At 38.9% G+C, this 15,238-nt stretch overlaps 1 protein-coding gene across 1 annotated transcript in view; it reads right to left on the bottom strand.

Annotated features, from left to right (window-relative positions):
* The window catches only part of PCNX2 (pecanex 2), a 151,507-nt gene that overhangs the window by 111,967 nt on the left and 24,302 nt on the right, over positions 1-15,238 (bottom strand). Inside the window, exons 9-11 of the mRNA XM_065680265.1 lie at positions 4,785-4,920; positions 1,548-1,690; positions 10-163 (exon numbers count right to left, since the gene is read on the bottom strand). Coding sequence (XP_065536337.1) covers positions 10-163; positions 1,548-1,690; positions 4,785-4,920 — 433 coding nt within the window. The remainder of the gene's footprint in view (positions 1-9; positions 164-1,547; positions 1,691-4,784; positions 4,921-15,238) is intronic.

Genomic DNA, 15,238 nt, shown 5'->3' with positions numbered 1-15,238 from the left:
GGCTCCTACCTTTAGGAGAGAATACTGGCAGCTGGCCATCACCAGACAGAACAACAGAACCCAGAAGTCTTTACAGAAACCTTGATTCAGAGTCAGGAATCCAAGAAATGAAACCAGAACTACTAGAAGTACAGCAAATACATTCTCCTTTATATCTTCAGTCCTATGTGAATAAAAATGTTAAGAGAAGTATAAATATTTATATATTTGTTAGAGCAAGGCAGGTCCATTTGCAGCTGGTATGAACTGTCAGTGCTGGAGCTCTCAGAATTTACAGGATCTGAGGTTTTGCTCCCCAAACTACATTTCCCTGTTCAACATTATTTCACCCCTGTGCCAAAGACCTTATCCGCTATGACAGATAAAATGTATAGGAAAAAAAGGCAATGAACTGAAGTCCAGCACCCTCCAATCTTACATCTCAAATGTAACTGCACAGAAAAACCCAGAAAAATCCCCACAAACATACAGCCAAAAAAACCCAACCACACAACAACAAAAAGCCAACCAAAAAAACCCCCACACCGAAACAAACATTTAAATAAGGAAATAAGGCATTCAGTTAGTGAAAAATATACATCTGACAACAAAGAATTAGATGAAAGACCAAATTTGCCATCTGATGTTTTATTATTTTTATCTATTCTATTAGAACATGGAAGCTGAGATAAAAAACAATGTTAATATTCAAGCAGCAACAAGAGTTTATCAGAACATGCTTTCCATGCGATTGAAACAGAGATAAGACACCACAGATAAGTATCTGCTCTGGACCTAAGCTCGCTGACTATACAGCCTGATTTCTGCAGTATATAAAGCTCATCTGAAGTTTCTGATGTGTAGCCCACATTAAAATACATGGTATAGCACCCACCCAACAGCAGAGATAGGAGAGCCAGCAGCATTAGGTAGTAGGCTAACATGTTTTAAAGTCCTAGCTGTCCAGCAGATTACTACGATGTCTACTAGCAAAGGGTACCGGCTGTGTTGCCACTATATATTACCTAAAGATTCAATGTCAAACGAAGCTTGAGGACTAGAAAAAGGAATAATGCCTCAGCAAGAAATTTTCTCTGAACAAATAAAGTTGAACTGGAACAGAGGGAGCAGCTGAAAGAGCTCCTCCTAATACCACTCTAATTTTTTTTCTTTAAAGACTAGAGTACTTTGTTTTTACAATATCCTGGGACCCATCTATTTCTCTATTTTTGCACACACACAAAAAATAAACTCTCAGCAGAAAAGCTCAGAGCCATTGATCTAACAGCTGAGAGTGAAATTCAAGACTATTTGACAGGCCTGGTGCTCACATGAATCAAAGTCTTTGCTTGAAGATGAAGGGTAGCAAGAACTACCAAAACCAACTCTGAAGAGAAACACTTTCTCCAACGTAAAGCAAACCAGTACCTATCTACTCAACCTGAATATAAAACACTAATACAATGCTCACTTTTTCTTTCTCCAGTGCTCTGCATTGCTTTATGAACATGTGGAGCCATCCACTGTAACACTACCTAGAACTGCATTAAAAAAAAAAGAAATCTTACCTGTCTAACAATGCCAACAAGGCAAGGCGATCATACCAGACTCTGATCCATTTGCCAGGGAATATAATAAATCTGTAAAACTGTCTGTTCAGCTTCCGCTGTGCCGAAGAACATGCGGAATCTTCAGGGTCCTGGCTGGGTTGCTTTGAAAACAAACAAACCAGAAATACATCAAACTCTTTCACATTGACATATGGCTGCCAGCAAAACAGGTATTTAAAGGGCCAAATTTACATAAAGGTTCAGATTTTTTTAGATTTTTTCTTTCAAAAAAGAAATAGTGGAAGCATATTTATTTTCTTTCATTTTAAATTAGAAATGAAAATATCACACCAGCTTCATAACTGCAGACGGACAGACGCTGTATCAATTTTTGAGCTCAACAGTGATAATATGCTTTAAACATAAATACTAAATACCCATTTAAAAATAACTCCTTTCTGCCCTAATCCACTGCTTGTCTAAAATCTCTATTTGGAGATTTTTCTATGTGTCAGACTAATTACAGCACAACACAAAATCACATGTGGTAGGACAGATACTTCTTTTTAATCAAAAAGATCAAGTAGGCTTTAAAGCCTAGAGGTGTAACTCATCAGCTCTCCTTCCAGAACACAGCTTTGTTTATCTTTCCCGAGATGCTTCTACCACCACATCAGATGTGCACCCTCAAGAACAGCAAGAGGAGAAAAACCAAACTGCAAACAAGCACAAGCACCATAAACATCACTAGTTTAAGAGTCTCTAATCTTACCATCACAATCATAAATCCATCCTTTTGAATATTGCTTTTGTCAGACTCTAAGTCCTTTTCTTGTCTGCTTGAACTACAGCATTTCAGATCTCCAACTCTACACCTGCACTCCTTCACCAACACTTGTGGGGAGGGAGGCTTATCCACAGACCATCAGCCAAGCCTGCAAAGCTAGACAACAGAACAAAAAAACCCCTCTGCAAAGTACTGATTTCTTTACAAGGAACACCAATAATTGATTTTATGGCGGGAGGGAATGACTTGTTTTTCTTTCAATAAGAATTTGAGCTTTCTAGTGACCGTAAAGTCTAGTGGCTTTCAACCTCCTTCTATGTGCCCAGTCACTGTTAAAGATAACTAATCAAAATTAGATAACAAATATATCTATTGTGGAACTCCAGGCAATCTTTGTGTTAGATTAACTTTCCTCGTCAGAGAAGGGAATTTCTGTGTGAAGTAGCTGACCATCTTCTTGATCTGTATCTGTTAGCAAAAAACAGGTTTTTTTAAACAAACTGTCCATCTGCACAAAGGAATTGTTAAATTTTCTTTCAGCTCATTGGAATAATTTTTAATTTTCACTTTCCAGGAGGAGGAATATTACTCGTAATTTGCATGTGACACATGTGAATTTATTGTTGTGTGTCCTGGGAACTGACTCATTGATATCCTCAGTCTGCTGGCAAGTGCAAGGTAAAACAGGCTAGCTTAAGCTTTGGGGAAAGAAATTCAAGTTTATGTATTTTATCTCATGCACCCAACTGACTGAAAAGTGTACAGCCATGCAATGCCAGGTAACTCAGCCATTATCAGCACATGACAGTAACTCACTCTTATTTCTGAGAGCTCAGACATTCAAAGGGATGCCAGGCCATTCAGCTAAAAGTCGTTTAGGTGCTCCAAAATGTTAATATTTCTATTACCACTTCAACAGGTCACTTAATTGTGGAGTTCGGGCATTTTTAACAACAAAAACATATTTCGAAATAGTACAGTTGATAATACTGGCAACAATTTTGTTTCTCTTGGGTCCTATTTCCCTAACAGAAAGTAATGTGAAACTCAATCAACTGCAGTCATTAATTTCACTCATCTGATCTAGATGCTCACTATATAAATAAAAAAACAAAACAAAAAAATCCAAACAGTGGCATAAAGTCCACGAAAAACTCCTGAGGATTTCATTGTTCAGTCTTCAGAACAGCTTAACACATGTTTAACTGAGTGCGTAAGTGAACATCCTGGCTCCTGAGGAGCTGTAACATTTGGATGAGGTCCATTACATAAGGCTCGCAGTACTTAGGCTAGAATGAGGTTCTGGAGTTGTGTTTGGGAAACTCTCTGACTAGCCCTGAGCAAGTCACTAAGCCTAATTATGCCTTATATCAGAAAAAGGGCTTATAAAAGTTCACTTCATAAGTTATGCTGTGTCAGAGAGAGCCTGAAACCCTAGCTTCATTGAAATTGATGAGAAAACTTTTCCTGACTTACAAAGGCTCATAATTTCATGTTTAATAAAAAAAAATGTAAAATAATCAGAAACCAGGAAGTACTGAACTTACTGCCTGGCCTTGTTACAAACTTGCTATGTGATCTTGAGCAATGTATTCTAAATGGTACAGTTTTCTCAGAAGTGGGGGGAGGGGGTGAAACGGTATGACTATTGTTCTCTAATTTACATTATAAATACCTGGAAAACTCCCAAGCCCTTAGATGAAAGAGTCTGTTCAAATATGAAATACACAATTCACAAATTTTTTGGTATTTTAAATTTAATATAGTTCTTCTATACAAGTTGCTTCTAGCATTAAGTTCCTGTGGAAACTCTAAGATGAAAGATAATTAACTGGCATTTTAAGGTTATTCAGAAATATCAAATTAGAATCTGTCATGGAAGACAAGCGAAGGTTAAGCTTATTATAAATGGAATTGTAAAAACAGATTACAGCCTTAAGCTATTGGTCACAGACCCCAAACACTGTAAAGTTCATGTCCACATATTACCATACAAACTGAACTCTGAGGGCCTTTTTCTTTTGCCAGCTACATCAAGGAGATGGGTTTGACATTCCACAACAGACATTCAGAAGCCTGGCTGCCTGACTCAGAAAAGTGAAACCAGACAAGAGGTTTTAGATCAGTAATGAATTTGGAATAAACACTTTATACTATTAAAATCTGGTGGTGCATCTAAAACCCTAACAGCTGTGCTCTCTTTCTTTCAAACAAAATAAGAATGAAGATAGAAGACAAAAGATCAACTTTTTCGGTGATGGAGTCTTTAAATACACCCCTAGGACACTACTCAATGTCAGCAGAAAGCAGCTCAATTGCATCCATCGATAAAATACATCTTCTCCCACAAGAGCAATACCAAGCAAAGTAATAAAGAAAATCAACAAAACTGTCTCAGGAACAAGCCTGCAGCATTTGTTTATAAAGTAGTTCATCAAGATGCTAGAAACAGAGATACTACAACGTACCCGTGGGCTTTCCGAAAGGGTCCTTCGTGCCACCATCAGCAGGAGCTGCTGCTGAAGCGCACTTGCTGCTTGGTCCCTGGAAGACGGTTCTTGGCTCTCTGAAGTAGTAGTACTAGAGGAGCTGAACTGTAATTCACTGGGCACAGAGGGAAGAAGGGAAAGAGACTGTTTTAAGAAGCAGTATTTTTCTAGTATTTCTGAAATGTTACAGGAAGAAAGAAGCCTGTAATTATGTTACTGGTTTGCTCACAAGACATGGAGCCTTCCACCTCCCTACCTGAAATCTAGCCCAGCTCCACAAAGCGGTGAACACCCACATTTAGATACACACGGGTTACTACATCCATCACAGAGAAACAGATACCTCTGTATCTCATTTTTTCTCATCCTCAGATGAGCACTTACAATGAATCACACTTCAGAAGTGCCTTTTTCTGTCCACTCAATTCAGGTCAAGAGCGGCATTTTTTACAGAGCAAAACTGCAGGACAGTTACTGAAGAGATCCTGGATTAGCTTTCAAACAAGCTCACTTAGGTACAAAGCTACTCTGACCTCACCTGCACTGAATTCAGCAAGGAGTAATTTACCCTACTGAGAATTCAGGCTACAAGAACTTCCATCTGCCCTAGCAAGATTACAATACATAATCTAGTTAACATAAGGCTAGTTCAGATACAGATATTCCCTGTACTGAATGTAAACTCACTCTGGGAGGGCCCTGAGCAAAGTGCTATTTTTCCCTTTTTCCCATGTTTACGCTTTTATGTTGTAGATACAGTACTTGAGGAAATCTGCACTTACTGCAGTTATACCTGCATGGTTGCAGAAATGGTGTGCTATCATGGCATGACTGATGGGGTCTCAGTAAGAACTATATTGAAATGACATAATTGTTACTAGAGGAAAAGATCTATTTTGAATAATTCTTGTTTATTCTTTGCCAAATGGGATTTATACATCAGGTGCCCTGCTTTATGCTCATTACTCCTCTGCCTCTAGATGCCTGCCTTAGGTTCTTATTACTTTTGTATCTAAATGAGGTGAAAGCACCCTGGTGCTCACACAAGGCAGTCAATACCTACTGTTCCTATTTTCCATAAAGGAAAGACAAGTAGAAAGAATTTACAAGAAAGAAACTACAGCAATCTGCCTACAGTCAGCCAAGAAACCAGCTGCAGGACAAAGAATAAAACTCTCATTTTGTATACCCCTAATGCTTGCCCCCAAGCCACCTTACAAATTTGAGATAACTCAATCTTCCTAGCCTTTGGGCACCACTTCCCAAAGACTGCAACGTAACACTTGAAAAACTCTTTTTAAAAGGCGTTTTAAAATGGTGGCTGTCCCACACATTTGTGGTTAATAACTTAAGCTGCAGTGGTTAATGCTGTGTTGCGATAAGGCTCAATGTCTAAATTGCTTAAAAGCAGAGCCGAAGAGTCACAACAACAGTTTGAAACATGCATGCTCTCTCCTTCTTCACTCCAGGACTTGCTAGCTCTGCCTGGACCAACAGGCACATCAGCAGCCTCCAGATGTCACCAAAGGAGCCACCTTGCTGATGGTCTCCAAGCCAGGTAGTTTAGTTTTTTCAGAGCCTTGATTGCTATCAGGCTTGGATCCCAGAAGTACAATTCACCATCTGGCACTCCAGCAGAGCTACCAGTTGAATAGAAATGACAGCACCCCATCTTCCTGATCTTAATGGCTTCCCCTGCATTCCACACTTCTCCTGCTACAGGCAGAAGCATGATCTGCTCCACAAAGTCAGGACAGCTGTATTTTCCCTTTGGACTTCCTAGTGAGTGAGGACCTGGTCTAACACAGCCCACTTGATGTCCCAGCCACAAGGCAACCCTCCAGAAGAATCTTCTTTGTGGGTCCTGTTTAGCACCTTGTCAGCAGTAAAAACTATAAAAGAGTACAGAGGGGATGGGAACTGATCCAAGATCCTGGACCTCAACCAAAAGATTTAGGCAGGAAGAAAGGGGAGGAAGCCTAGAGGCATGACTCCCAGGAGGAAGATTCCCACAGATAAAGACTACAGAGGACAGCCATGCCTTTGGCTTGTTTTGAAGTGCCCTGCTCAAGGGTGACCTTGTCCAGCTTGAAGGAAAGCAACCGATTGTTTTTGTCTTGTTTCTTCAGGTTGAGCTGTCCAGTTCCTTGTCACTGTGGGTGCAACCCTGGGACTCCCTGTTCACAGCAGAGAAAAGGCAAGTGTAGCCCAGGTTATGCAGGAACACTACCCTGGGAATTCCTGCCCAAAAGGCAACCCAGCAAGAGAGCCAGGGAATAGAACAGTAGCTGTTTGTGCCTTCCTAAATGTAGAGTTAATCTCCAATAACTTACTGCAACTTTTAACTGTCTTACGACAAAAGCCAAGTGAAGTCAAGAGCATTTCTAGATTGGACCATGTACTCCATTCTGTGTTTACCAAGAATGGAAATGGCAAAAGAATAGATTAGACAGGCCAAGATACTCACCGCAGTTCCCAGAAATCAAAATTCTTTTACTCATAAGGCTTCTTCCAAGAATAATCTTAAGAGTTCAAATAACCTCCCACCAGACTTGAAGATAACAAAAAAAGCCAAGAGAGCCCATAGTCTGTTTTGTGTTTACAGAAAAACTTCATAGCTGCATGTTATCAGCCACCAGCAGAAAAGTTCACAAGCAGCAGGGACACTGGGGGAAAGAGGAAGCCTCATAGGCCTGAAAAAGCGATGAGAGCAGAGAAGTTGGGAGAGTGGAGCTAGCAAAGCAACAATTCCAAAGTCACAAGCAGTCATCTGGTCTTCATCTGCCTCCTAAACCTTTTATTCATCATCCTCATCTCCTGGTATCCTGTTACTCTCCTCATCTTCCATTCCCTTCAGTTCTTGTTTGCTTCTTTTTCCTCCTTACCCCTATTTTCCACACAACCTTCTTATGACATTCACTTGCTACACCCTGATTCTGGATCGCTTCCACAGCTATGTCGAAGCTGTATGTCTCATCCGGTGACACTGTTATCACACTCACAGCAAATACCAGTGAGAAATGTGATGATGGTGTTTGTGTTTTTGTAAGCCTATAAACTAGATTCCATAAATTTATTACCATACATAAATAAGAGCAAACACTCTCTCGTCAGAAAATCATTATAACAGAGCTGATCACAGCATAACATGGAATCTTGCTAAATTGAAAATCTGTTCATTTGCAGAATCAAATTAATGTTATCAAGATCTACTGCAGAAAACTGCACTGCTAATGTAAGCAAAGGTATAATTGAACTAAATTTTGAATAATAGATTATTAACTAAAAATATCTTTGGTAAACATACAGCCTATAAAGCCCAAATGCAAAAGCTACATTGCACCCTCTACCGATAACTGGTTATAAAGTCAGGAATGTTTTTTTTCTGGCTCATAATTCAGTTTTGTAAGAACACAGAGTAAACATCAGCTAGCTGAGCAATCATGTAACACTCAGAATGTTTTAGTACAGCCACATAGCACTGGAAAAAATCTTCTTCCTCTCTCTCTGATTAGTCGAGGACACTTGCCTTACACCACTGACAATTCGGCCCAAGCCATTCAAATATAATCCAGCCTAAATCATCCTCTTTGTTAAGGGTTAGCTAGCCTGCATCTGAACACCTCTCAAGGTAAGCTCATAATACAGGCACATCACAAATAATTTCCCACTAATAAAGTTGTTTTGCAGGTCTTGGCTAAACTTCATTTTAAGTTGGATCTAGGAGAAAGGACAAGGAACCTTGTCAGCAATGTCCCAAAAGTCACAGTAAAAAAAAAAAAAAAACAGCACCTTCCTCTTTGCCCTTTTTATTTTGCTACTCATATAACAGTATTTAGGGGAGATTTTTGGCATTTAACTAGCAATAACACCACCACTAAGGGTAATAAGATAGATAGAATGCTCAAGTTTATAGAATGGGAAAGCTGCATGTACAGATTTACTGACAAAATAAAAAGGGATACAAGATCACCATTAAAGTTTTGCAATAGACTACAAAATGAGCAGTGGTATATATTAAATTCATTAAGTTAGAAACTGCAGATGGACAGAAAGGCCTTGTAAATCCTGTTACTAGTAGCACTGTGGGCAATGTGAAGGTAGGAAGTTATAAACACAGACTTACTCAGGTGTAACAATGGGATCCACTCAGTACAGTCTGACTTCTTAGTATTCAGGTTTTATTTGGTTAACAAGCATGTAAACTGGTAATTTGTAAGCCTAGTACATTTCAGAGCAAAGATAAAGGTACTAAAAACTTAAAACCCAAACAGCATGCACTAGCTAATGAACCGGAGGATGCATTCTTAGAAGATGCAGCTTTACTGGAATTACGGTTCCATTATCTCCAGAGTATTTTAAAACGACCCTTTTAGCTCTCCTTATGAAAGGGTGGGGAGAGGGAAGAGAAGCCAATCCCAAAAGCTAGACTATCGAGTCTCCTAGTTCTGAGCAGGATTTTGCTGCCATCATGTGGCAGCAAAAATCTCTGTGTGTAACAAATACCTCCAATCTCTGAGTCTTACGCAAACGCACTTTTCTGCCCCATGTTCAGAGTGAGATGGGCTAAAACATATATACGAATACATACGAATACAGGAAAGGATTTTAACTGCTAAGCTAACACAAGGGTTTCCTCCTGTCCCTCAGCAAGGCAGCAGGAAAATGCTACTGGTTTTGCAAAGAGTACTTTTCAGAAAAATCGATGGCTTCATCATAAATCAAACATTCCCATTTTCAGGGTGCACATGCATACACCACTCTCATTTATGTGTTCAAGAAGCACTATGCTTAGGTGACCACCTCATCTGAAATTGCTGAAAACCAAAAAGACCTATATAATATTTGTCGCATCCATTTAAAAATGTGCTTGCCTGCAGAACTGCAGAACCTGCCAAGTAGCTTTAAGAAATCTTTAAGAGTCAGCAGCCTATTACTAGAGCAGTGGGTGATCTTTGTTATTTGGGTCACCTTGCTGAGATATACAAAGATGTTTTAGTGATACAGTATTTTGTCATTCTAAAATGGTGTTTTGAAACACTAAAAAATAATATAAGCTATTTATAAGTCTACTTGCTCCTATGAGGAATAAACCTCAAAGGTTTGGGGAATTTTCCAGCAGTGAACACACTAAAGTATTAATGGATTTATACAGGAGGCATACAGTACCACTAAGGCATTCAGGTAGATACTTTCACGTAGTATTATGCACTCGAGTAGCTTATTCAGGGATGTGAATGCAACTCAAATAAGTTCACTCATTGATTTGAAGTTCTCTCTTTTGCCCAGGGCCAGAAACACTAGCACTCTGCTGCTGTACTGGCAGGAAACTTAAATGGTTTTCTTAGTACATGTTAGTCACTGTTTTGCTGCAACTACCTCTTTTAACGTGCTGGCACTGCTGCTGCTGAGAAAATAATAGTTCTCAAAACAAATGTAAGCACAATTCTTTTTTTCTTAATCGAGTTTTCTATCTGTACTGCAAAGCATTTTAGACACGTAAAGCGCAATATAAATCCATGAACTGTATTGGTACGGATGAATCACATCTAACAATAAACCACATACAATTATTTATATATATGCAAAATTATATTATTTTCAGAATTACATACATTAATTTAAAAGAAAAGATTCATTACCAAGAAAGCAGGAGAAGGCTCAAACTAGAATAATTCTCTTTTAAAAGAAAGATATACTACAAGTTAGGTGTGTATATATATAGTAAAAGTACATATATATATATATAAAGTAAAAGCCCAAGTGTCACTTAGGCAAGAGAGAGAATCTGCAGCTAAGAAAGAGAAAAAAAAGTTATTCTTTTTTTTATGGGCACATCATTCTTTCTGCTTGTGCTGGTTTTGGCTGGGAGAGAGTTAACTGCCCCCATAGCAGCTGCTTTGCGGTAATGTTTTGGATTTGTGCTGAGAAAAGTGTCAATTTCAGGGACATTTTTAGTTATTGCTGAGCAGTGCTTACACAAAGTCAAGGCCTTTCCTGCTCCTCACACCACCCCACCAGCAAGTGGGCTGGGGCTGCATAAGAACTGGGGAGGGGACACAGCCAAGACAGCTGACCCCAACTGACCCAAGGGATATTTATACGCTCAGTATATAAAACTGGGAGAAGAAGGAAGAGGGGGACATTCAGATGGCATTTGGCTTCCCAAATAACTGTTATGTGTAATGGAGCCCTGCTGTCCTGGGGATGGCTGGACACCTGCCTGCTGATGGGAAGCAGTGAGTGAACTCCTTACTTTGCTTTGCTTGTGCTAACCCTTTGCTTTACCTATTAAACTCTCTTTATCTCAACTTCTGAGTTTTCTCACTTTTACTCTTCTGATTCTATCCCCCGTGTCCCACAGGGCGGGGAGTGAGTGAGCAGCTGTGTGGGACTTAGTTGCCAGCCAGGGTTGAACCACAACACTGCTCCATTTCTCAAATATTTCAGCTGCATGCCATATATCCATTTCTGTAGCCTATCTTCCATGTTTATTTTAAACTCCAGCTTCTATGACACATATGCAGCACAGCATCCTCCTGATGTAATTTATGGCTACTGTTGACTGTTGCCAGACACACAAAGTGATAAACTGCAGCAAGAGGTCCAGCACTTAAACCTATTATATGCATTTGAACTAATCAAATGCTTCTGCATCACAAAGTTGAATCACTGTCAGGGAAAACTTGGATTGTTCTGAAGACACACCAACTCTCTCTCACTAAAAATCAATACATGTGTGTAACGATATCCTGCACAGAACTGGGAGTTTCAGTATGTTTTATTTCTCAGGAGTTCAACAGAGGAGAGAAGGAAATGGGCTCAAGAACATAAGCAGTATTCTTCTAAATTGCATTCACTAAACCCCAGAGTATTTCTAGAAAGAAAGAAAAAAGGCCAAATGCTTACACAGCTTGTGTGGGCACAAGTCCAGTTTGCTTTAGAAGATCTAATATTTGATTTAAGACACAGAACTGGCCTATCCTCAAAAAGCATCCCTTAGCTTTTTTTGTACTTAATAAAATATCTCCACACAAAAAAAACCCAAATCACATTCTTCCTTCGCGCTACACACACACCTCAGTTTTGTAGCAAAAACTGAGAACATTCCTAAGTTGGTATGGCCATATCCACATCAGGATTTTGTGTGTGGACCACCTTCTAGGTTTTTTGAAGTGCAGTTAACCATAGCACATACGTGTCTGCACACACACCAAGGAAAACTCTGTGCTTTAAACAGAAAAAATTGCAAGGATGCATAGAAAAGAAATGGCAACAGCAACTATTTACATTAGTTGGACAGAGTTTTTCATAGATTTAAAACCAGGAGAGAGAACTTCTTAATTAATTTAGAAAGAGAAGTTGCTCATGCATGTGTTGAGGACAGCTACATTACTAAAGGTATAAAATACTGATACTTTTTTCTTCAATATGTATGTACACAGATGCTTTGAAGGCTGAGCACCTTCAGTAAGTGCCCCAGTACGCAAAGAAGGCACATTTAGAAAGGCAAACATTTAAAAATGTTAACTTGTACAGGAAATATACACAGAATATATGACTGCTGTTATATTTATGTATCAGCATTGATACATACTTTATGGCCCTATTAGCCTCTGTATGGGGGACAGATCATACAGCATGCAAAAATCTTACGAAATCTTCCTTTAAATTTAACTTGGCTAAATTAAGTTTCTAAGTAAACACAGACTCCTTCAAATTCTGCTTTCCCTGGCATATTGTAATCCATTGTTGTCCATCTAGCCCTTTACAAGCAAAGGAAGAGCAGGAAGTACGCAAAAGTGAAGAACAAAAAAAACAAAAGCCCAAACAATGTAACAGCATCAATTCTGTGACAGAGCACCATTGTTAAGATTTTGCATTATTTGTGAGAAATGAATTTCAGAAGGCATGCCAAGAAGATAAAATGTTTATATGCCATTGAAATACTACTTTAATTTCAGCTCCTAATAATCTGTTGTGAAATGCCTGCTAAGACATTAAGAGCAGTTAATAATTTACTACTGAGCAGACAATAGTAGGACTCAATAGACAGAAACAGCAAGTTATAATTTGAATTATAGATTGTTAAACATTAGTCTGACTCAAGGTTTTCTTTAAGGGCTTCTTTTGAATGATATTTAAATACCTTCTCCAGTTTTGCATAACTTAGTTAAAAGGTATTTACCTATGGCCAATTCATAAGGCAATTATATTATTTTTGACAAACCTGCCAGAGTTCATACCCTCCCCAGTCAAAATTCCTTCCCCTTTCATAAGCTGCAGTGTTAGCCACAGAAGTACCACAACTCCTAGTATGCCAGTGCCTCTGATCTGCTGCTTCACCCAACAACACCCCCAAAGCAAGAGAACTCTTGCCATCACCTGGCCTGTCATCATCAGGGCATGGTCTATGCTCATCCACATAGTTACTCCACTGGCTCAACTCAGTTTAATATTTTCGATTGAGGAGCAGCTTAATAGTGTAAAGCTGGCATGATTGGTGAAGTGTTTTAAGAGCTTATACACAACTACTACAGACCTATCTATTGTTCTCTGTAAGCTTATTTGAGACTCTCAATCTGGGCTCCCCAAGATCAGAACCCTATCCCTTCTGTTCAAGGAGGATGCCACCTCTTATGTCTAGGCATTTTCTCCCTCATCCTCTGACCTCAACCTAATCTAGATGGCTCATTCATGGATTCAGACACTAAGCCTAAAGCTGTTGTTTCTGCACCATCTCAAGTACATATGAAGTACTGTCAGTGTCATTGTCTTCTCCTTAGTAAACTTTCTGATGGGCTGAGAGATAAGCCAAGGATATCTCATAGGGGTTTCCCATGTCTCTTTTCTAATATACTTTCATAACAGCAGCATCTCCTGTTTGTATGGACTATTTGCACAAGGAACATCACCACAGGAATCACCACAAGAGCTCTCCACGGACAGACATACTGAAGCTGGAACAACCAACCATTGATTATGCTTTATGCTTTTTGTTATTCTGTTTACTCTTTTCTTCAGTAATAAAAAGATCACTAATTAATAGCTGTGATTATTTGGCTTATCTTTAACCATGTATAAGAAATTAACCTAAGTGATATGCAAGCCTGCAGGTGGGAACAGGGGAAAGGGGTAAGGTAAAGATGCTCTTTCCTGAACTGTCTTTAAAGCACATTTGCCCCTCTGTTTTCTATATGCTGTAAGTGTTCCATACTGTCTAAATACAAAATTACATGATGATGAACACCTGAAGAAAAACCGAAAAAATTTCCTTCCTGTACTACCCTTCAATATATGTATAGATGGCAGGAATTCCCCATTAAACAAACAGCTCTAACTAATCTCTCTAGCCTAAACATATCACAAACTGCCATTGCAAAAAACAGTATGAGCACGCTTCACGGTTCCTTGTCCTTTCTCCTTGTTTTTCATGTAAACTTGTGCTTTGCACTTTCCTTCACACTGCTCTGTTCTTGGAAAAGCTTGTGTTCTGTCTTTCCATTGACTTCCATACAGAAACAGTCCTGGGAACCCACTCGTCTTTGCTGATTTGTTCTGCTCCCCAACCTGAACTGTCACTGTACTCCCAAGATTTCCAGGTAAGGTGCTAACCTTTATAAATTAAGTGCTTGTAAATGACTGCAAAGTGTATCTGAACTTGATGTTATTAACAATGCTTAGCAGAACCCTTAAAAATAAATCACATCCCTAGAGGTCTGCAAAGAACAAACTAAAAGCCAGCACTTAACCTAATATAGGAAAACAGTGATAACACATAAGGAGCTAGCAAAGACAGATGAAAGACACCTTATACGAGCAGGAAGATTGTTCTTTTGATAAAAAAACAGATTAACTGATAAACATCAGGGGACGATTTCTGAATTTAGGACAGATTCAAGTTCATAGCTACATGATGGGGAAGAGGGGAGTATGATGTGCAAGGTGAAACGAAGGGTTGCAAGAGTTAAACAGTCTCAAAGTAAAATGTTTGATTTTAGTTCAAAATTGAACTCTACCGGGTCGGGGGTTTTTTGTTGCTGTTGTTGGGTTTTAATTTTATTTTTCTAAAGACAGAACATTTCTACTGTAGATGAACTCAAATTGCTATTGGTTTTAGTCTTTTTCCACTGACTATCAAAAGCATTATATTCTTGTGTCTCACAATAGCATTCTATCTAAAATGCTAACACTGCTCTTAACACGGTCCCAAGCTTTTCAAAAGTCTCCACTGAAAGCTGAACACCTGAGGAACAGTATTTACTGTTAACAGTGACCCTTCTCACTGCCTTACTCAACTTTTTCAAATGCTGTATAACAATGTTAAAAACATCAAATTATTTAATAGAAATACTTATGAATAGTTAAAATTCTTTTTACAGATAAGCAAACAACAGATCATATAAGAGAGCATTGAAACCACAGTAATGAAT

Source organism: Lathamus discolor, chromosome 5 (genome assembly GCF_037157495.1).
Source record: "Lathamus discolor isolate bLatDis1 chromosome 5, bLatDis1.hap1, whole genome shotgun sequence".
Lineage (NCBI taxonomy): Eukaryota > Metazoa > Chordata > Aves > Psittaciformes > Psittacidae > Lathamus > Lathamus discolor.
The sequence above is the reverse complement of the archived record's forward strand: the minus strand, read 5'-3'. Positions and strand labels throughout refer to the sequence as shown.